General features: G+C 50.2%; 1 protein-coding gene across 1 annotated transcript; it reads left to right on the top strand.

Annotated features, from left to right (window-relative positions):
* Window positions 1-1,622: 1,622 nt before the first annotated feature.
* LOC148502463 (uncharacterized) lies at window positions 1,623-23,755 on the top strand (the record flags this gene model as incomplete). Its single annotated transcript, XM_088449799.1, has 13 exons — window positions 1,623-1,774; window positions 2,002-2,765; window positions 2,958-3,637; window positions 14,403-14,497; window positions 14,784-15,442; window positions 16,190-16,851; window positions 17,756-17,828; window positions 17,900-19,846; window positions 21,260-21,403; window positions 21,896-21,985; window positions 22,345-22,451; window positions 22,632-23,011; window positions 23,104-23,755. Coding segments are annotated over 13 exons (6,405 nt in total), but the record flags the coding sequence as incomplete, so codon positions are not given.
* Between the last annotated feature and the right edge of the window lie 336 nt (window positions 23,756-24,091).

The following is a 24,091-nucleotide window of genomic DNA, read 5'->3' as shown; positions in this document are numbered from 1 at the left end:
TTGCTGCTCCCACTACTACTGCAGCTCTACCTACAACAGCTGCTCCCAATACTACTGCAGCTCTCACCACAACAGCTGCTCCAACTACTACTGCAGCTCACACTACTACAGCAGCTCCCACTACTACTGCAGTTCCCACTACAACAGCTGCTCCCACTACTACAGCAGCTCTCACTACTACTGCAGCTCTGACTACTACTAGAGCTCCCACTTCTACAGTAGCGCCCACTATTACTGCAGCTCTCAAAACTACTGCAGCTCCCACTACTACTGCGGTTCCCACTATTATTGCGGCTCCAACTTCTACAGTGGCTCCCACTACTACAGCAAGTCACACTTCTACAGTGGCTCAAACTACTATAGCAGCTTCAACTACATCAGTAGCTCCAACTACTACTGCAGCTGCTACAACTACTTCAGCTATTACTACAACAGCAGCTCCTACTACTACAGCTACTCCCACTACTGCTGCAGCTCTCATTACTACAGCAGCTCCCACTACTACTGCAGATCCCACTACTACTTCAATTCCCACTACAATAGCTGCTCCCACTACAACAGCAGCACTCACTACTACTGCAGCTCTACCTACAACAGCTGCTCCCACTACTACCGCAGCTCTCACCACAACAGCTGCTCCAACTACTACTTCAGCTCTCACTACTACAGCAGCTCCCACTACTACAGTAGCTCCCACTACTTCTGCAGTTCCAAATACAACAGCTGCTCCCACTACTACTGCAGCTCTCACTAAAACTGCAGCTCCCACTACTACTGCAACTCCTACTTCTACAGTGGCTCCCACTACAACTGCAGCTCTCACAACTACAGCAGCTCCCACTACAACTGCGGCTCCCACTTCTACAATGGCTTCCACTTCTTCAGTTGCTCCCAATTCTACAGCAGCTGAAACTACAACTGCAGCTCAAACTATTATTGCAGCTCCAACAACTACTGCAGCTTCAACAACTACTGCTGCTCTCACCACAACAGCTGCTCCCACTACTACCGCAGCTCTCACCACAACATCTACTAAAACTACTACTGCAGCTCTCACTACTACATCAGCTCCCACTACTACTGCAGATCCCACTACTACTGCAGTTCCCACTACAACAGCTGCTCCCAATACAACAACAGCACTCATCACAACAGCAACTCCCACTACTACCGCAGCTCTCACCACAACAGCTGCTAAAACTACTACTGCAGCTCTCACTACTACATCAGCTCCCACTACTACTGCAGATCCCACTACTACTGCAGTTCCCACTACAACAGCTGCTCCCACTACAACAACAGCACTCACCACAACAGCAACTTCCACTTCTACTGCAGATCCCAATACTACTGCAGTTCCCACTACAACAGCTGCTCCTACTACAACAGCAGCACTCACTTCTACAGCAGCTGAAACCACAATTGTAGCTCAAACTATTACTGCAGCTCCTACAACTACAGCAGCTTCCACAACTACTTCAGCTTCCACAACTACTGCAGCTCTCACCACAACAGCTGCTCCCACTACTACCGCAGCTCTCACCACAACAACTGCTAAAACTACTACTGCAGCTCTCACTACTACATCAGCTCCCACTACTACTGAAGATCCCACTACTACTGCAGTTCCCACTACAACAGCTGCTCCCACTACAACAACAGCACTCACCACAACAGCAACTCCCACTTCTATTGCAGATCCCAATACTACTGCAGTTTCCAATTCAACAGCTGCTCCTACTACAACAGCAGCATTCACTACTACTGCAGCTCTGCCTACAACAGCTGCTCCCACAACTACCACAGCTCTCACAACTACTGCAGCTCCCACAACTACTGCGGCTCCCACTACTACTGCGGCTCCCACTTCTACAGTGGTGCCCACGACTACAGCAGCTCCCACTATTACTGCAGTTCCCACTACAACAGCTGCTCCCACTACTACTGCAGCTCTCACTGCTACTGCAGCTCCCACTATGACTGCAGCTCCCCCTTCTACAGTGGCGCCCACTTCTACTGCAGCTCTGAAAACTACTGCAGCTCCCACTACTACAGCGGCTCCCACTACTACTACGGCTCCACTTCTACAGCGGCGCCCACTACTACAGCAGCTCCCACTTCTACAGTGGCTCCAACTACTATAGCAGCTTCAACTACATCTGTAGCTCCAACTACTACTGCAGCTCCTACAACTACTTCTGCTACTACTACAACAGCAGCAAATACTACAACAGCTACTCCCACTGCTACTGCAGCTCTCATTACAACAGCAGCTCCCACTACTACTGCAGATCCCACTACTACTGCAGTTCCCACTACAATAGCTGCTCCCAGTACAACAGCAGGACTCACTACTACTGCAGCTCTACCTACAACAGCTGCTCCCACTACTACCGCAGCTCTCACCACAACAGCTGCTCCAACTACTACTGTAGCTCTCACTACTACAGCAGCTCCCACTACTACAGTAGCTTCTACTACTACTGCAGTTCCCACTACAACAGCTGCTCCAACTACTACTGCAGCTCCCACTACTACTGCAGCTCCCACTTCTATAGTGGCTCCCACTAATACTTCAGCTCTCACAACTACAGCAGCTCCCACTGCTACTGCTGCTCCTACTTCTACAACGCCTTCCACTTCTTCAGTAGCTCCCACTTCTACAGCAGCTGAAACAGCAACTGCAGCTCAAACTATTACTGCAGCTCCAACAACTACTGCAGTTTCAGCAACTACTGCTGCTCTCACCACAACAGCTGCTCCCACTACTACCGCAGCTCTCACCACAACAGCTGCTCCAACTTCTACTGCAGCTCTCACTACTACTGCAGCTCCCACTACTACTGCAGCTCCCACTACTACTGCAGTTTCCACTACAACAGCTGCTCCCACTACAACAGCAGCACTCACTACTACAGCAACTCCCACTACTACTGTGGCTCCCACTTCAACGGCAGCTGAAACCACAACTGTAGCTCAAACTTTTACTGCATCTCCTTCAACTACTGCATCTATCAAAACTACTGCAGCTCTCACCACAACAGCTGCTCCCACTACTACCGCAGCTATCACCACAACAGCTGCTAAAATTACTACTGCAGCTCTCACTACTACATCAGCTCCCACTATTACTGCAGATCCCACTACTACTGCAGCTCCCACTACAACAGCTGCTCCTACTACAACAGCAGCACTCACTACTACTGCAGCTCTACCTACAATAGCTGCTCCCACAACTACGGCAGCTCTCACAACTACTGTAGCTACCACTTCTACTGCGGCTCCCACTACTGCTGCGGCTCCCACTTCCACAGTGGTGCCCACTACTACAGCGGCTCCCACTATTACTGCAGTTCCCACTACAACAGCTGCTCCCACTACTACTGCAGCTCTCACTACTACAGCAGCTCCCACTACTACTGCAGCTCCCACTTCAATAGTGGCTCCCACTACTACTGCAGCTCTCACAACTACCGCAGCTCCCACTACTACTGCGGCTCCCACTTCTACAGCTGCTCCCACTACTACAGCAGCTCCCACTTCAACAGTGGTTCCAACTACTATAGCATCTTCAACTACATCTGTAGCTCCAACTACTACTGTAGCTCCTACAACTACTTCAGCTACTACTACAACAGCAGCTCCTACTACTAAAGCTACTCCCACTACTACTGCAGCTCTCATTACTACTGCAGTTCCCTCTACAATAGCTGCTCCCACTACAACAGCAGCACTCACTACTACTGCAGCTCTACCTACAACAGCTGCTCCCACTACTAACACAGCTCTCACCACAACAGCTGCTCCAACTACTACTGCAGCTCTCACTACTACAGCAGCTCCCACTACTACAGTAGCTCCCACTACTTCTGCAGTTCCAAATACAACAGCTGCTCCAGGTACTACTCCTGCTCTCACTACTACTGCAGCTCCCACTACCATTGCAACTCCCACTTCTACTGTGGCTCCCACTACTACTGCAGCTCTCAGAACTACAGCAGCTCCCACTACAACTGCGGCTCCCACTTCTACAGCGGCTTCCTCTTCTTCAGTAGCTCCCACTTCTACACCAGCTGAAACTACATCTGCAGCTCAAACTATTACTGCAGCTCCTACAACTACTGCAGCTTCCTCAACTACTGCAGTTTCCACTACAACAGCTGCTCCCACAACAACAGCAGCACTCACTACTACAGTAACTCCCACTACTACTGTGGCTCCCACTTCAAAAGCAGCTCCCACTTCTACAGTAGCTCCCACTTCTACAGCAGCTGAAACCACAACTGTAGCTCAAACTATTACAGCAGCTCCGACAACTACTGCAGCTTCCACAACTACTGCAGCTCTCACCACAACAGCTGCTCCCATTAGTACCACATCTCTCACCACAACACCTGCTAAATTTACTACTACAGCTCTCACTAATACAACTATTGCAGCTTCCACAATTACTGCAGCTCTCCCAACGACAGCTGCTCCCACTACTACCATAGCTCTCACCACAAAAGCTGCTCTAACTACTACTGCAGCTCTCACTACAACAGCTGCTCCCACTACTACTGCAGCTCTCACTACTACTGCAGCTCCCACTTCTACTGCAGCTCCCCCTTCTACAGTGGCTCCCACTACTACTGCAGCTCTCACAACTACTGCAGCTCCCACTACTACTGTGGCTCCCACTTCTACTGTGGCTCCCACTTCTACAGGGGCTCCCACTTCTACAGGGGCTCCCACTTCCACAATGGCTCCAAATTCTACTGTAGATGAAACTACAACTGTAGCTCAAACTACTCCTAGCACTCCTACAAATACTGCAGCTTCCACAACTACTGAAGCTCTCACAACAATATCTGCTCGCACTACTACCGCAGCTCTCCCCACAACAGCTGCTCCAACTGCTACTGCAGCTCTCACTACAACAGAAGCTCCCACTACTACAGCAGCTCCCACTACTACTGCAGTTCCCACTACAACAGCTGCTCCCACTACTACTGCAGTTCTAACTACTACTGCAGCTCCCACTACTACTGCAGATCCCACTACTACTGCAGTTCCCACTACAACAGCTTCTCCCAATACAACAACAGCACTCATCACAACAGCAACTCCCACTACTACCGCAGCTCTCACCACAACAGCTGCTAAAACTACTACTGCAGCTCTCACTACTACTGCAGATCCCACTACTACTGCAGTTCCCACTACAACAGCTGCTCCCACTACAACAACAGCACTCATCACAACAGCAACTCCCACTTCTACTGCAGATCCAATACTACTGCAGTTCCCACTACAACAGCTGCTCCTACTACAACAGCAGCACTCACTACTACAGCAACTCCCACTACAACTGTGGCTCCCACTTCTACAGGGGCTCCCACTTCTACAGTAGCTCCCACTTCTACAGCAGCTGAAACCACAATTGTAGCTCAAACTATTACTGCAGCTCCTACAACTACAGCAGCTTCCACAACTACTTCAGCTTCCACAACTACTGCAGCTCTCACCACAACAGCTGCTCCCACTACTACCGCAGCTCTCACCACAACAACTGCTAAAACTACTACTGCAGCTCTCACTACTACTGAAGATCCCACTACTACTGCAGTTCCCACTACAACAGCTTCTCCCACTACAACAACAGCACTCACCACAACAGCAACTCCCACTTCTACTGCAGATCCCAATACTACTGCAGTTTCCAATTCAACAGCTGCTCCTACTACAACAGCAGCACTCACTACTACTGCAGCTCTGCCTACAACAGTTGCTCCCACAACTACCACAGCTCTCACAACTACTGCAGCTCCCACAACTACTGCGGCTCCCACTACTACTGCGGCTCCCACTTCTACAGTGGTGCCCACGACTACAGCAGCTCCCACTATTACTGCAGTTCCCACTACAACAGCTGCTCCCACTACTACTGCAGCTCTCACTGCTACTGCAGCTCCCACTATGACTGCAGCTCCCCCTTCTACAGTGGCGCCCACTTCTACTGCAGCTCTCAAAACTACTGCAGCTCCCACTACTACAGCGGCTCCCACTACTACTACGGCTCCACTTCTACAGCGGCGCCCACTACTACAGCAGCTCCCACTTCTACAGTGGCTCCAACTACTATAGCAGCTTCAACTACATCTGTAGCTCCAACTACTACTGCAGCTCCTACAACTACTTCTGCTACTACTACAACAGCAGCTAATACTACAACAGCTACTCCCACTGCTACTGCAGCTCTCATTACAACAGCAGCTCCCACTACTACTGCAGATCCCACTACTACTGCAGTTCCCACTACAATAGCTGCTCCCACTACAACAGCAGGACTCACTACTACTGCAGCTCTACCTACAACAGCTGTTCCCACTACTACCGCAGCTCTCACCACAACAGCTGCTCCAACTACTACTGTAGCTCTCACTACTACAGCAGCTCCCACTACTACAGTAGCTTCTACTACTACTGCAGTTCCCACTACAACAGCTGCTCCAACTACTACTGCAGCTCCCACTACTACTGCAGCTCCCACTTCTATAGTGGCTCCCACTAATACTTCAGCTCTCACAACTACAGCAGCTCACACTACTACTGCTGCTCCTACTTCTACAGCGCCTTCCACTTCTTCAGTAGCTCCCACTTCTACAGCAGCTGAAACTACAACTGCAGCTCAAACTATTACTGCAGCTCCAACAACTACTGCAGTTTCAACAACTACTGCAGCTCTCAATACAACAGCTGATCCCACTACTACCGCAGCTCTCACTACAACAGCTGCTCCAACTACTACTGCAGCTGTCACTACTACAGCAGCTCCCACTACTACTGCAGTTCCCTCTACAACAGCTGCTCCAACTACAAAAGCAGCACTCCCTACTACTGCAGCTCTAACTACAACAGCTGCTCCCACTACTACTGCAGATCTCACAACTACAGCAGCTCCCACTACTACTGTGGCTCCCACTTCTAAAGGGGCTCCCAATTCTACAATGGATCCCACTTCTACAGCAGCTGAAACTACAACTGCAGCCCAAACTACTCCTGCAGCTCCTACAACTATTGCAGCTTCCACAACTACTGCAGCTCTCACCACTACAACTGCTCCCACTACTACTGCAAGTCGCACCACAACAGCTGCTCCAACTACTACTGCAGCTCTCACTACTACAGCAGCTCCCACTACTACTGCAGTTTCCACTTCTACATTAGCTCCCACTACTACTGCAGCTCTCACAACTACTGAAGCTCCCACTACTACTGTGGCTCTGACTTCTACAGCGGCTTCCACTTCTTCAGTAGCTCCCACTTCTACAGCAGTTGAAACTATAACTACAGCTCAAACTACTCCTGCAGCTCCTACAACTACTGCAGCTTCCACAACTACTGCAGCTCTCACCACAACAGCTGCTCCCACTACTACCGCAGCTCTCACCACAACAGCTGCTCTCACTACTACAGCAGCTCCCACTACTACTGCAGATCCCACTACTACTGCAGTTTCCACTACAACAACTTCCCCCACTATAACAGCAACACTCACTACTAATGCAGCTCTAACTACAACAGCTGCTCCCACTACAACTGCAGCTCTCACCACAACAGCAGCTCCCACTACTACTGCAGATACCACTTCTAATGCAGTTCCCACTACAACAGCTGCTCCCACTACAAAAGCAGCACTCACTACTACTGCAGCTCTACCTAGAACACCTGCACCCACTACAACCACAGCTCTCACCACAACAGCAGCTCCAACTACCATTGCAGATCACACTACTACTGCAGTTCCCACTACAACAGCTGCTCCCACTACAACAGCTGCACTCACTACTACTGCAGCTCTAACTACAACAGCTGCTCCCACTACTACCGCAGCTCTCACAACAAGAGCTGCTCCAACTACTACTGCAGCTCACACTACAACAACAGCTCAAACTACTACTGCAGTTCCCACTACAACAGCAGCTCCCACTACTACTGCAGCTCCCACTACTACTGCAGCTCCCACTTCAACAGTGGTGCCCACTACTACTGAAGCTCTCACAACTACTGCAGCTCCCACTACTACTGCGGCTCCCACTACTACTGTGGCTATAACTTCTACAGCGGCTCCCACTACTACAGCTGCTCCCACTTCTACAGTGGCTCAAATTACTATAGCAGCTTCAACTACATCTGTAGCTCCAACTACTACTGCAGCTCCTACAACTACATCAGATACTACTACAACAGCAGCTCCTACTACTACTGCTACTCCCACTACTACTGCAGCTCTCATTTCTACTGCAGCTCCCACTACTACTGCAGCTCCCACTACAACAGCATCTCCCACTACTACTGCAGATCCCACTACAACAGCTGCTCCCACTACTACTGCAGCTCTCACTAATACTGCAGCTCCCACTACTACTGCAGCTCTACCTACAACAGCTGTTCCCACTACTACCACAGCTCTCACCACAACAGCTGCTCCAACTACTACTGCAGCTCACACTACTACAGCAGCTCCCACTACTACTGCAGTTCCCACTACAACAGCTGCTCCCACTACTACTGCAGCTCTCACTACTACTGCAGCTCCCACTACTACTAGAGCTCCCACTTCTACAGTGGCACCCACTACTACTGCAGCTCTCAAAACTACTGCAGCTCCCACTACTACTGCGGCTCCCACTACTATTGCGGTTCCAACTTCTACAGAAGCTCCAACTACTACTACAGAAGCTCCCACTTCCACAGTGGCTCAAACTACTATAGCAGCTTCAACTACATCTGCAGCTCCAACTACTACTGCAGCTCCTACAACTACTTCAGCTACTACTACAACAGCAGCTCCTACAACTACAGCTACTCCCACTACTACTGCAGCTCTCATTACTACAGTAGCTCCCACTACTACTGCAAACAGCTGCTCCCACTACAACAGCAGCACTCACTACTACTGCAGTTTTAAGTCCAACAGCTGCTCCCAGTACAACAGCAGCACTCACTACTACTGCAGCTCTCACAAATACAGCAACTACCACTACTAGTGTGGCTCCGACTTCTACAGCAGCTCCCACTTCTACAGTAGCTCCCACTTCTACAGTGGCTCAAACTACTATAGCAGCTTCAACTACATCTGTAGCTCCAACTACTACTGCAGCTCCTAAAACTACATCAGATACTACTACAACAGCAGCTCCTACTACTACAGCTACTACCACTACTACTGCAGCTCTCATTACTACTGCAGCTCCCACTACTACAGCAGCTCCTGCTACTACTGCAGTTCCCACTACAACAGCTGCTCCCACTACTACTGCAGCTCTCACTAATATTGCTGCTCCCACTACTACTGCAGCTCTACCTACAACAGCTGCTCCCACTACTACTGCAGCTCTCACCACAACAGCTGATCCAACTACTACTACAGCTCACACTACTACAGCAGCTCCCACTACTACTGCAGTTCCCACTACAACAGCTGCTCCCACTACTACAGCAGCTCTCACTACTACTGCAGCTCCCACTACTACTAGAGCTCCCACTTCTACAGTAGCGCCCACTATTACTGCAGCTCTCAAAACTACTGCAGCTCCCACTACTACTGCGGTTCCCACTATTATTGCGGCTCCAACTTCTACAGTGGCTCCCACTACTACAGCAAGTCACACTTCTACAGTGGCTCAAACTACTATAGCAGCTTCAACTACATCAGTAGCTCCAACTACTACTGCAGCTGCTACAACTTCTTCAGCTAGTACTACAACAGTAGCTCCTACTACTACAGCTACTCCCACTACTGCTGCAGCTCTCATTACTACAGCAGCTCCCACTACTACTGCAGATCCCACTACTACTTCAATTCCCACTACAATAGCTGCTCCCACTACAACAGCAGCACTCACTACTACTGCAGCTCTACCTACAACAGCTGCTCCCACTACTACCGCAGCTCTCACCACAACAGCTGCTCCAACTACTACTTCAGCTCTCACTACTACAGCAGCTCCCACTACTACAGTAGCTCCCACTACTTCTGCAGTTCCAAATACAACAGCTGCTCCCACTACTACTGCAGCTCTCACTAAAACTGCAGCTCCCACTACTACTGCAACTCCTACTTCTACAGTGGCTCCCACTACAACTGCAGCTCTCACAACTACAGCAGCTCCCACTACAACTGCGGCTCCCACTTCTACAATGGCTTCCACTTCTTCAGTAGCTCCCACTTCTACAGCAGCTGAAACTACAACTGCAGCTCAAACTATTATTGCAGCTCCAACAACTACTGCAGCTTCAACAACTACTGCTGCTCTCACCACAACAGCTGCTCCCACTACTACCGCAGCTCTCACCACAACATCTGCTAAAACTACTACTGCAGCTCTCACTACTACATCAGCTCCCACTACTACTGCAGATCCCACTACTACTGCAGTTCCCACTACAACAGCTGCTCCCACTACAACAACAGCACTCACCACAACAGCAACTCCCACTTCTACTGCAGATCCCAATACTACTGCAGTTTCCAATTCAACAGCTGCTCCTACTACAACAGCAGCACTCACTACTACTGCAGCTCTGCCTACAACAGCTGCTCCCACAACTACCACAGCTCTCACAACTACTGCAGCTCCCACAACTACTGCAGCTCCCACTACTACTGCGGCTCCCACTTCTACAGTGGTGCCCACGACTACAGCAGCTCCCACTATTACTGCAGTTTCCACTACAACAGCTGCTCCCACTACTACTGCAGCTCTCACTGCTACTGCAGCTCCCACTATGACTGCAGCTCCCCCTTCTACAGTGGCGCCCACTTCTACTGCAGCTCTCAAAACTACTGCAGCTCCCACTACTACAGCGGCTCCCACTACTACTACGGCTCCACTTCTACAGCGGCGCCCACTACTACAGCAGCTCCCACTTCTACAGTGGCTCCAACTACTATAGCAGCTTCAACTACATCTGTAGCTCCAACTACTACTGCAGCTCCTACAACTACTTCTGCTACTACTACAACAGCAGCTAATACTACAACAGCTACTCCCACTGCTACTGCAGCTCTCATTACAACAGCAGCTCCCACTACTACTGCAGATCCCACTACTACTGCAGTTCCCACTACAATAGCTGCTCCCACTACAACAGCAGGACTCACTACTACTGCAGCTCTACCTACAACAGCTGCTCCCACTACTACCGCAGCTCTCACCACAACAGCTGCTCCAACTATTACTGTAGCTCTCACAACTAAAGCAGCTCCCACTACTACAGTAGCTTCTACTACTACTGCAGTTCCCACTACAACAGCTGCTCCAACTACTACTGCAGCTCCCACTACTACTGCAGCTCCCACTTCTATAGTGGCTCCCACTAATACTTCAGCTCTCACAACTACAGCAGCTCCCACTGCTACTGCTGCTCCTACTTCTACAGCGCCTTCCGCTTCTTCAGTAGCTCCCACATCTACAGCAGCTGAAACAGCAACTGCAGCTCAAACTATTACTGCAGCTCCAAAAACTACTGCAGTTTCAACAACTACTGCTGCTCTCACCACAACAGCTGCTCCCACTACTACCGCAGCTCTCACCACAACAGCTGCTCCAACTTCTACTGCAGCTCTCACTACTACTGCAGCTCCCACTACTACTGCAGCTCCCACTACTACTGCAGTTTCCACTACAACAGCTGCTCCCACTACAACAGCAGCACTCACTACTACAGCAACTCCCACTACTACTGTGGCTCCCACTTCTACAGCGGCTCCCACTTCTAAAGTAGCTCCCACTTCTACAGCAGCTGAAACCACAACTGTAGCTCAAACTTTTACTGCATCTCCTTCAACTACTGCATCTATCACAACTACTGCAGCTCTCACCACAACATCTGCTCCCACTACTACCGCAGCTATCACCACAACAGCTGCTAAAATTACTACTGCAGCTCTCACTACTACATCAGCTCCCACTATTACTGCAGATCCCACTACCACTGCAGCTCCCACTACAACAGCTGCTCCTACTACAACAGCAGCACTCACTACTACTGCAGCTCTACCTACAATAGCTGCTCCCACAACTACGGCAGCTCTCACAACTACTGTAGCTACCACTTCTACTGCGGCTCCCACTACTGCTGCGGCTCCCACTTCCACAGTGGTGCCCACTACTACAGCGGCTCCCACTATTACTGCAGTTCCCACTACAACAGCTGCTCCCACTACTACTGCGGCTCTCACTACTACTGCAGCTCCCACTACTACTGCAGCTCCCACTTCAATAGTGGCTCCCACTACTACTGCAGCTCTCACAACTACCGCAGCTCCCACTACTACTGCGGCTCCCACTTCTACAGCAGCTCCCACTACTACAGCAGCTCCCACTTCAACAGTGGTTCCAACTACTATAGCATCTTCAACTACATCTGTAGCTCCAACTACTACTGTAGCTCCTACAACTACTTCAGCTACTACTACAACAGCAGCTCCTACTACTAAAGCTACTCCCACTACTACTGCAGCTCTCATTACTACTGCAGTTCCCTCTACAATAGCTGCTCCCACTACAACAGCAGCACTCACTACTACTGCAGCTCTACCTACAACAGCTGCTCCCACTACTAACACAGCTCTCACCACAACAGCTGCTCCAACTACTACTGCAGCTCTCACTACTACAGCAGCTCCCACTACTACAGTAGCTCCCACTACTTCTGCAGTTCCAAATACAACAGCTGCTCCAAGTACTACTCCTGCTCTCACTACTACTGCAGCTCCCAATACCATTGCAACTCCCACTTCTACTGTGGCTCCCACTACTACTGCAGCTCTCACAACTACAGCAGCTCCCACTACAACTGCGGCTCCCACTTCTACAGCGGCTTCCTCTTCTTCAGCAGCTCCCACTTCTAAACCAGCTGAAACTACATCTGCAGCTCAAACTATTACTGCAGCTCCTACAACTACTGCAGCTTCCTCAACTACTGCTGCTTTCACCACAACAGCTGCTCCCAATACTACCGCAGCTCTCAACACAACAGCTGCTCCAACTACTACTGCAGCTCTCACTACTACAGCAGCTCCCACTACTACTGCAGCTCCCACTACTACTGCAGTTTCCACTACAACAGCTGCTCCCACAACAACAGCAGCACTCACTACTACAGTAACTCCCACTACTACTGTGGTTCCCACTTCAACAGCTGCTCCCACTTCTACAGTAGCTCCCACTTCTACAGCAGCTGAAACCACAACTGTAGCTCAAACTATTACAGCAGCTCCGACAACTACTGCAGCTTCCACAACTACTGCAGCTCTCACCACAACAGCTGCTCCCATTAGTACCACAGCTCTCACCACAACAACTGCTAAATTTACTACTACAGCTCTCAATAATACAACTATTGCAGCTTCCACAATTACTGCAGCTCTCCCAACGACAGCTGCTCCCACTACTACCATAGCTCTCACCACAAAAGCTGCTCTAACTACTACTGCAGCTCTCACTACAACAGCTGCTCCCACTACTACTGCAGCTCTCACTACTACTGCAGCTCCCACTTCTACTGCAGCTCCCACTTCTACAGTGGCTCCCACTACAACTGCAGCTCTCACCACAACAGCTGCTAAAACTACTAATGCAGCTCCAACTACTACAGCAGCTCCCACTACTACTGCAGCTCCCACTTCTACTGCAGCTCCCACTTCTACAGCAGCTCCCACTACTACTGCAGTTCACACTACAACAGCTGCTCCTACTACTACTGCAGCTCTCACTACTACTGAAGCTCCCACTACTACTGCAGCTCCCCCTTCTACAGTGGCTCCCACTACTACTGCAGCTCTCACAACTACTGCAGCTCCCACTACTACTGTGGCTCCCACTTCTACTGTGGCTCCCACTTCTACAGGGGCTCCCACTTCCACAATGGCTCCAAATTCTACTGTAGATGAAACTACAACTGTAGCTCAAACTACTCCTAGCACTCCTACAAATACTGCAGCTTCCACAACTACTGAAGCTCTCACAACAATATCTGCTCGCACTACTACCGCAGCTCTCCCCACAACAGCTGCTCCAACTACTACTGCAGCTCTCACTACAACAGAAGCTCCCACTACTACAGCAGCTCCCACTACTACTGCAGTTCCCACTACAACAGCTGCTCCCACTACTACTGCAGCTCTAACTACTACTGCAGCTCCCACTACTACTGCAGATCCCACTACTACTGCAGTTCCCACTACAACAGCTTCTCCCAATACAACAACAGCAACTCCCACTACTACCGCAGCTCTCACCACAACAGCTGCTAAAACTACTACTGCAGCTCTCACCACAACAGCTGCTAAAACTACTACTGCAGCTCTCACTACTACATCAGCTCCCACTACTACTGCAGATCCCACTACTACTGCAGTTCCCACTACAACAGCTGCTCCCACTACAACAACAGCACTCATCACAACAGCAACTCCCACTTCTACTGCAGATCCAATACTACTGCAGTTCCCACTACAACAGCTGCTCCTACTACAACAGCAGCACTCACTACTACTGCAGCTCTGCCTACAACAGTTGCTCCCACAACTACCACAGCTCTCACAACTACTGCAGCTCCCACAACTACTGCGGCTCCCACTACTACTGCGGCTCCCACTTCTACAGTGGTGCCCACGACTACAGCAGCTCCCACTATTACTGCAGTTCCCACTACAACAGCTGCTCCCACTACTACTGCAGCTCTCACTGCTACTGCAGCTCCCACTATGACTGCAGCTCCCCCTTCTACAGTGGCGCCCACTTCTACTGCAGCTCTCAAAACTACTGCAGCTCCCACTACTACAGTGGCTCCCACTACTACTACGGCTCCACTTCTACAGCGGCGCCCACTACTACAGCAGCTCCCACTTCTACAGTGGCTCCAACTACTATAGCAGCTTCAACTACATCTGTAGCTCCAACTACTACTGCAGCTCCTACAACTACTTCTGCTACTACTACAACAGCAGCTAATACTACAACAGCTACTCCCACTGCTACTGCAGCTCTCATTACAACAGCAGCTCCCACTACTACTGCAGATCCCACTACTACTGCAGTTCCCACTACAATAGCTGCACCCACTACAACAGCTGGACTCACTACTACTGCAGCTCTACCTACAACAGCTGCTCCCACTACTACCGCAGCTCTCACCACAACAGCTGCTCCAACTACTACTGTAGCTCTCACTACTACAGCAGCTCCCACTACTACAGTAGCTTCTACTACTACTGCAGTTCCCACTACAACAGCTGCTCCAACTACTACTGCAGCTCCCACTTCTATAGTGGCTCCCACTAATACTTCAGCTCTCACAACTACAGCAGCTCCCACTGCTACTGCTGCTCCTACTTCTACAGCGCCTTCCACTTCTTCAGTAGCTCCCACTTCTACAGCAGTTGAAAAAACAACTGCAGCTCAAACTATTACTGCAGCTCCAACAACTACTGCAGTTTCAACAACTACTGCTGCTCTCACCACAACAGCTGCTCCCACTACTACCGCAGCTCTCACCACAACAGCTGCTCCAACTTCTACTGCAGCTCTCACTACTACTGCAGCTCCCACTACTACTGCAGCTCCCACTACTACTGCAGTCTCCACTACAACAGCTGCTCCCACTACAACAGCAGCACTCACTACTACAGCAACTCCCACTACTACTGTGGCTCCCACTTCTACAGCGGCTCCCACTTCTAAAGTAGCTCCCACTTCTACAGCAGCTGAAACCACAACTGTAGCTCAAACTTTTACTGCATCTCCTTCAACTACTGCATCTATCACAACTACTGCAGCTCTCACCACAACAGCTGCTCCCACTACTACCGCAGCTATCACCACAACAGCTGCTAAAATTACTACTGCAGCTCTCACTACTACATCAGCTCCCACTATTACTGCAGATCCCACTACTACTGCAGCTCCCACTACAACAGCTGCTCCTACTACAACAGCAGCACTCACTACTACTGCAGCTCTACCTACAATAGCTGCTCCCACAACTACGGCAGCTCTCACAACTACTGTAGCTACCACTTCTACTGCGGCTCCCACTACTGCTGCGGCTCCCACTTCCACAGTGGTGCCCACTACTACAGCAGCTCCCACTATTACTGCAGTTCCCACTACAACAGCTGCTCCCACTACTACTGCAGCTCTCACTACTACTGCAGCTCCCACTACTACTGCAGCTCCCACTTCAATAGTGGTGCCCACTACTACTGCAGCTCTCACAACTACCGCAGCTCCCACTACTACTGCGGCTCCCACTTCTACAGCTGCTATCACTACTACAGCAGCTCCCACTTCAACAGTGGTTCCAACTACTATAGCATCTTCAACTACATCTGTAGCTACAACTACTACTGTAGCTCCTACAACTACTTCAGCTACTACTACAACAGCAGCTCCTACTACTACAGCTACTCCCACTACTACTGCAGCTCTCATTACTACTGCAGTTCCCTCTACAATAGCTGCTCCCACTACAACAGCAGCACTCACTACTACTGCAGCTCTACCTATAACAGCTGCTCCCACTACTAACACAGCTCTCACCACAACAGCTGCTCCAACTACTACTGCAGCTCTCACTACTACAGCAGCTCCCACTACTACAGTAGCTCCCACTACTTCTGCAGTTCCAAATACAACAGCTGCTCCAGGTACTACTCCTGCTCTCACTACTACTGCAGCTCCCACTACCATTGCAACTCCCACTTCTACTGTGGCTCCCACTACTACTGCAGCTCTCAGAACTACAGCAGCTCCCACTACAACTGCGGCTCCCACTTCTACAGCGGCTTCCTCTTCTTCAGTAGCTCCCACTTCTACACCAGCTGAAACTACATCTGCAGCTCAAACTATTACTGCAGCTCCTACAACTACTGCAGCTTCCTCAACTACTGCTGCTTTCACTACAACAGCTGCTCCCAATACTAACGCAGCTCTCAACACAACAGCTGCTCCAACTACTACTGCAGCTCCCACTACTACTGCAGCTCCCACTACTACTGCAGTTTCCACTACAACAGCTGCTCCCACAACAACAGCAGCACTCACTACTACAGTAACTCCCACTACTACTGTGGCTCCCACTTCAACAGCGGCTCCCACTTTTACAGTAGCTCCCACTTCTACAGCAGCTGAAACCACAACTGTAGCTCAAACTATTACAGCAGCTCCGACAACTACTGCAGCTTCCACAACTACTGCAGCTCTCACCACAACAGCTGCTCCCATTAGTACCACAGCTCTCACCACAACACCTGCTAAAATTACTACTACAGCTCTCACTAATACATTAGCTCCCACTTTTACTGCAGATCCCACTACTACTGCAGTTCCCACTACAACAGCTGCTCCTACTACAATCGCAGCACTCACTTCTACTGCAGCTCTACCTGCAACAGCTGCTCCCACTACAACAACAGCACTCATCACAACAGCAACTCCCACTTCTACTGCAGATCCCAATACAACTGCAGTTCCCACTACAACAGCTGGTCCTATTACAACAGCAGCACTCACAACTACTGCAGCTCTACCTACAACAGCTGCTCCCACTACAACAACAGCACTCACCACAACAGCAAATCCCACTTCTACTGCAGATCCCAATACTACTGCAGTTCCCACTACAACAGCTGCTCCTATTACAACAGCAGCACTCACTACTACTGCAGCTCTACATACAACATCTGCTCCAATTACTACCGCAGCTCTCACCACAACAGCTGCTCCAACTACTACTGCAGATCCCAATACTACTGCAGTTCCCACTACAACAGCTGCGCCTACAACAACTGCAGCTTCCACTACTACTGCAGCTCTTACCACAACAGCTGCTCTCACTACTACCGCAGCTATCACCACATCAGCTGCTAAAACAACTACTGCAGCTCCCACTACTACAGCAGCTCCTACTACTACAGCAGCTCGCACTACTACTGCAGTTCCCTCTACAACAGCTGCTCCCACTACTACTGCAGCTCTCACTAATACTGCAGCTCCCACTACTACTGCAGCTCTAACTACAACAGCTGCTCCCACTACTACAGCAGCTCTCACAACTACAGCAGCTCCCACTACTACTGTGGCTCCATCTTCTACAGGGGCTCCCACTTCTACAATGGTTCCCAATTCAACAGCAGCTGAATCTACAACTGCATTTCAAACTTCTCCTGCAGCTCCTACAACTATTGCAGCTTCCACAATTACTGCAGCTCTCCCAACGACAGCTGCTCCCACTACTACCATAGCTCTCACCACAAAAGCTGCTCTAACTACTACTGCAGCTCTCACTACAACAGCTGCTCCCACTACTACTGCAGCTCTCACTACTACTGCAGCTCCCACTTCTACTGCAGCTCCCACTTCTACAGTGGCTCCCACTACTACTGCAGCTCTCACCACAACAGCTGCTAAAACTACTACTGCAGCTCCAACTACTACAGCAGCTCCCACTACTACTGCAGCTCCCACTTCTACTGCAGCTCCCACTTCTACAGCAGCTCCCACAACTACTGCAGTTCACACTACAACAGCTGCTCCTACTACTACTGCAGCTCTCACTACTACTGAAGCTCCCACTACTACTGCAGCTCCCCCTTCTACAGTGGCTCCCACTACTACTGCAGCTCTCACAACTACTGCAGCTCCCACTACTACTGTGGCTCCCACTTCTACTGTGGCTCCCACTTCTACAGGGGCTCCCACTTCTACAGGGGCTCCCACTTCCACAATGGCTCCAAATTCTACTGTAGATGAAACTACAACTGTAGCTCAAACTAATCCTAGCACTCCTACAAATACTGCAGCTTCCACAACTACTGAAGCTCTCACAACAATATCTGCTCGCACTACTACCGCAGCTCTCCCCACAACAGCTGCACCAACTACTACTGCAGCTCTCACAACAACAGAAGCTCCCACTACTACAGCAGCTCCCACTACTACTGCAGTTCCCACTACAACAGCTGCTCCCACTACTACTGCAGCTCTAACTACTACTGCAGCTCCCTCTACTACAGCAGCACCCACTTCTTCAGTGGCTCCCACTACTACTGCAGCTCTCACAACTACTGCAGCTCCCACTACTACTGTGGCTTCCACTTTTACAGTGGCTCCCACTACTATTGCAGCTCCCACTACTACTGCAGCTCTCACTTCTACAGTGGCTCCAACTACTATAGCAGCTTCAACTACATCTGTAGCTCCAACTACTACTGCAGCTCCTACAACTACTTCAGCTACTACAACAGCTGCTCCTACTTCTACAGCAGTTCCCACTACAATAGCAGCTCCCACTACTACTGCAGCTCCAACTAAAACTGCAGCTCCCTCTTCTACAGCAGCTCCCACAACAATAGCAGCTTCCACAACTACTGCAGCTCTCACAACAATGGCTGATTCCACTGCTACCACAGCTCTCTTCACAACAGCTGCTCCAACTACTACTGCAGCTCTCACTACTACAGCAGCTCCCACTACTACAGCAGCTACCAGTACTACTGCAGTTCCCACTACAACAGCTGCTCCCACTTCTACTGCAGCTCTCACTACTACTGCAGCTCCTACTACTTCTGCTGCTCCCACTTCTACAGTGGCTCCCACTACTACTGCGGTTCCCTCTTCTACAACGGCTTCCACTTCTTCAGTAGCTCCCACTTCTACAGCAGCTGCAACTACAACTGCAGCTCAAACTATTACTGCAGCTCCAACTAATACTGCAGCTTTGACAACTACTGCAGCTCTCACCACAACAGCTGCTCCCACTAATACCACAGCTCTCACCATAGCAGCTGCTCCAAGTACTACTGCAGCTGTCACTACTACAGCAGCTACCAATACTACTGTAGATCCCACTACTACTGCAGTTCCCACTAGAACAGCTGCTCCTACTACAACAGCAGCACTCACTACTTTCGCAGCTCTAACTATAACAGCTGCTCCCACTACTACTGCAGTTCTCACAACTATAGCAGCTCCCACTTCTACTGTGGCTCCCAATTCTACAGAGGCTCCCACTTCCACAATGGCTCCAAATTCTACATTAGCTGAAACTACAACTGCAGCTCAAACTACTCCTAGCACTCCTACAACTACTGCAGCTTCCACAACTACTGCAGCTCTCACAACAATATCTGCTCCTACTACTACTGCAGCTCTCACCGCAACAGCTGCTCCAACTACTACTGTGGCTCCCACTTCTACTGTGGATCCCAATTCTACAGGGGCTCCCACTTCCACAATGGCTCCAAATTCTACAGTAGCTGAAACTACAACTGCAGCTCAAACTACTCCTAGCACTCCTACAACCACTGCAGCTTCCAGAACTACTGCACCTGTCACAACAATATCTGCTCGCACTGCTACCGCAGCTCTCACCACAACAGCTGCTCCAACTACTACTGCAGCTCTCACTACTACAGCAGCTCCCACTACAACAGCAGCTCACACTACTACTGCAGTTCCGACTACAACAGCTGCTCCCACTACTTCTGCAGCACTCGCTACTACTGCAGCTCCCACTACTACTTCAGCACCCACTTCTACAGTGGCTCCCACTACTACTGCAGCTCTCACAACTACAGCAGCTCCCACTACTACTGTGGCTCCCACTTCTATAGGGGCTCCCACTTCTTCAGTGGCTCCCACTTCTACAGCAGCTGAAACTACAACTGCAGCTCGAACTACTCCTGTAGCTCCTACAACAACTGCAGCTTCCACAACTACTGCAGCCTTCACCACAACAGCTGCTCCCACTACTACTGCAGTTCTCACAACTGCAGCAGCTCCCACTACTACTGTGTCTCCCACTTCTACAGTGGATCGCACTTCTACTGTGGCTCCAACTTCTACAGCAGCTGAAACTACATCTGCAGCTCAAACTATTACTGCAGCTCCTACAACTACTGCAGCTTCCTCAACTACTGCTGCTTTCACCACAACAGCTGCTCCCAATACTACCGCAGCTCTCAACACAACAGCTGCTCCAACTACTACTGCAGCTCTCACTACTACAGCAGCTCCCACTACTACTGCAGCTCCCACTACTACTGCAGTTTCCACTACAACAGCTGCTCCCACAACAACAGCAGCACTCACTACTACAGTAACTCCCACTACTACTGTGGCTCCCACTTCAACAGCGGCTCCCACTTCTACAGTAGCTCCCACTTCTACAGCAGCTGAAACCACAACTGTAGCTCAAACTATTACAGCAGCTCCGACAACTACTGCAGCTTCCACAACTACTGCAGCTCTCACCACAACAGCTGCTCCCATTAGTACCACAGCTCTCACCACAACACCTGCTAAATTTACTACTACAGCTCTCACTAATACAACTATTGCAGCTTCCACAATTACTGCAGCTCTCCCAACGACAGCTGCTCCCACTACTACCATAGCTCTCACCACAAAAGCTGCTCTAACTACTACTGCAGCTCTCACTACAACAGCTGCTCCCACTACTACTGCAGCTCTCACTACTACTGCAGCTCCCACTTCTACTGCAGCTCCCACTTCTACAGTGGCTCCCACTACAACTGCAGCTCTCACCACAACAGCTGCTAAAACTACTACTGTAGCTCCAACTACTACAGCAGCTCCCACTACTACTGCAGCTCCCACTTCTACTGCAGCTCCCACTTCTACAGCAGCTCCCACTACTACTGCAGTTCACACTACAACAGCTGCTCCTACTACTACTGCAGCTCTCACTACTACTGAAGCTCCCACTACTACTGCAGCTCCCCCTTCTACAGTGGCTCCCACTACTACTGCAGCTCTCACAACTACTGCAGCTCCCACTACTACTGTGGCTCCCACTTCTACTGTGGCTCCCACTTCTACAGGGGCTCCCACTTCTACAGGGGCTCCCACTTCCACAATGGCTCCAAATTCTACTGTAGATGAAACTACAACTGTAGCTCAAACTACTCCTAGCACTCCTACAAATACTGCAGCTTCCACAACTACTGAAGCTCTCACAACAATATCTGCTCGCACTACTACCGCAGCTCTCCCCACAACAGCTGCTCCAACTACTACTGCAGCTCTCAATACAACAGAAGCTCCCACTATTACAGCAGCTCCCACTACTACTGCAGTTCCCACTACAACAGCTGCTCCCACTACTACTGCAGCTCTAACTACTACTGCAGCTCCCACTACTACTGCAGTTCCCACTACAACAGCTGCTCCCAATACAACAACAGCACTCATCACAACAGCAACTCCCACTTCTACTGCAGATCCAATACTACTGCAGTTCCCACTACAACAGCTGCTCCTACTACAACAGCAGCACTCACTACTACAGCAACTCCCACTACAACTGTGGCTCCCACTTCTACAGGGGCTCCCACTTCTACAGTAGCTCCCACTTCTACAGCAGCTGAAACCACAATTGTAGCTCAAACTATTACTGCAGCTCCTACAACTACAGCAGCTTCCACAACTACTTCAGCTTCCACAACTACTGCAGCTCTCACCACAACAGCTGCTCCCACTACTACCGCAGCTCTCACCACAACAACTGCTAAAACTACTACTGCAGCTCTCACTACTACATCAGCTCCCACTACTACTGCAGATCCCACTACTACTGCAGTTCCCACTACAACAGCTGCTCCCACTACAACAACAGCACTCACCACAACAGCAACTCCCACTTCTACTGCAGATCCCAATACTACTGCAGTTTCCAATTCAACAGCTGCTCCTACTACAACAGCAGCACTCACTACTACTGCAGCTCTGCCTACAACAGTTGCTCCCACAACTACCACAGCTCTCACAACTACTGCAGCTCCCACAACTACTGCGGCTCCCACTACTACTGCGGCTCCCACTTCTACAGTGGTGCCCACGACTACAGCAGCTCCCACTATTACTGCAGTTCCCACTACAACAGCTGCTCCCACTACTACTGCAGCTCTCACTGCTACTGCAGCTCCCACTATGACTGCAGCTCCCCCTTCTACAGTGGTGCCCACTTCTACTGCAGCTCTCAAAACTACTACAGCTCCCACTACTACAGCGGCTCCCACTACTACTACGGCTCCACTTCTACAGCGGCGCCCACTACTACAGCAGCTCCCACTTCTACAGTGGCTCCAACTACTATAGCAGCTTCAACTACATCTGTAGCTCCAACTACTACTGCAGCTCCTACAACTACTTCTGCTACTACTACAACAGCAGCTAATACTACAACAGCTACTCCCACTGCTACTGCAGCTCTCATTACAACAGCAGCTTCCACTACTACTGCAGATCCCACTACTACTGCAGTTCCCACTACAATAGCTGCTCCCACTACAACAGCAGGACTCACTACTACTGCAGCTCTACCTACAACAGCTGCTCCCACTACTACCGCAGCTCTCACCACAACAGCTGCTCCAACTACTACTGTAGCTCTCACTACTACAGCAGCTCCCACTACTACAGTAGCTTCTACTACTACTGCAGTTCCCACTACAACAGCTGCTCCAACTACTACTGCAGCTCCCACTACTACTGCAGCTCCCACTTCTATAGTGGCTCCCACTAATACTTCAGCTCTCACAACTACAGCAGCTCCCACTGCTACTGCTGCTCCTACTTCTACAGCACCTTCCACTTCTTCAGTAGCTCCCACTTCTACAGCAGCTGAAACAACAACTGCAGCTCAAACTATTACTGCAGCTCCAACAACTACTGCAGTTTAAACAACTACTGCTGCTCTCACCACAACAGCTGCTCCCACTACTACCGCAGCTCTCACCACAACAGCTGCTCCAACTTCTACTGCAGCTCTCACTACTACTGCAGCTCCCACTACTACTGCGGCTCCCACTTCTACAGCTGCTATCACTACTACAGCAGCTCCCACTTCAACAGTGGTTCCAACTACTATAGCATCTTCAACTACATCTGTAGCTCCAACTACTACTGTAGCTCCTACAACTACTTCAGCTACTACTACAACAGCAGCTCCTACTACTACAGCTACTCCCACTACTACTGCAGCTCTCATTACTACTGCAGTTCCCTCTACAATAGCT

Source organism: Taudactylus pleione, unplaced genomic scaffold (genome assembly GCF_031769625.1).
Source record: "Taudactylus pleione unplaced genomic scaffold, aTauple2 ptg000496l, whole genome shotgun sequence".
Lineage (NCBI taxonomy): Eukaryota > Metazoa > Chordata > Amphibia > Anura > Myobatrachidae > Taudactylus > Taudactylus pleione.
Note: the sequence above shows the minus strand (reverse complement) of the source record. Positions and strands in the feature narration are given on the sequence as shown.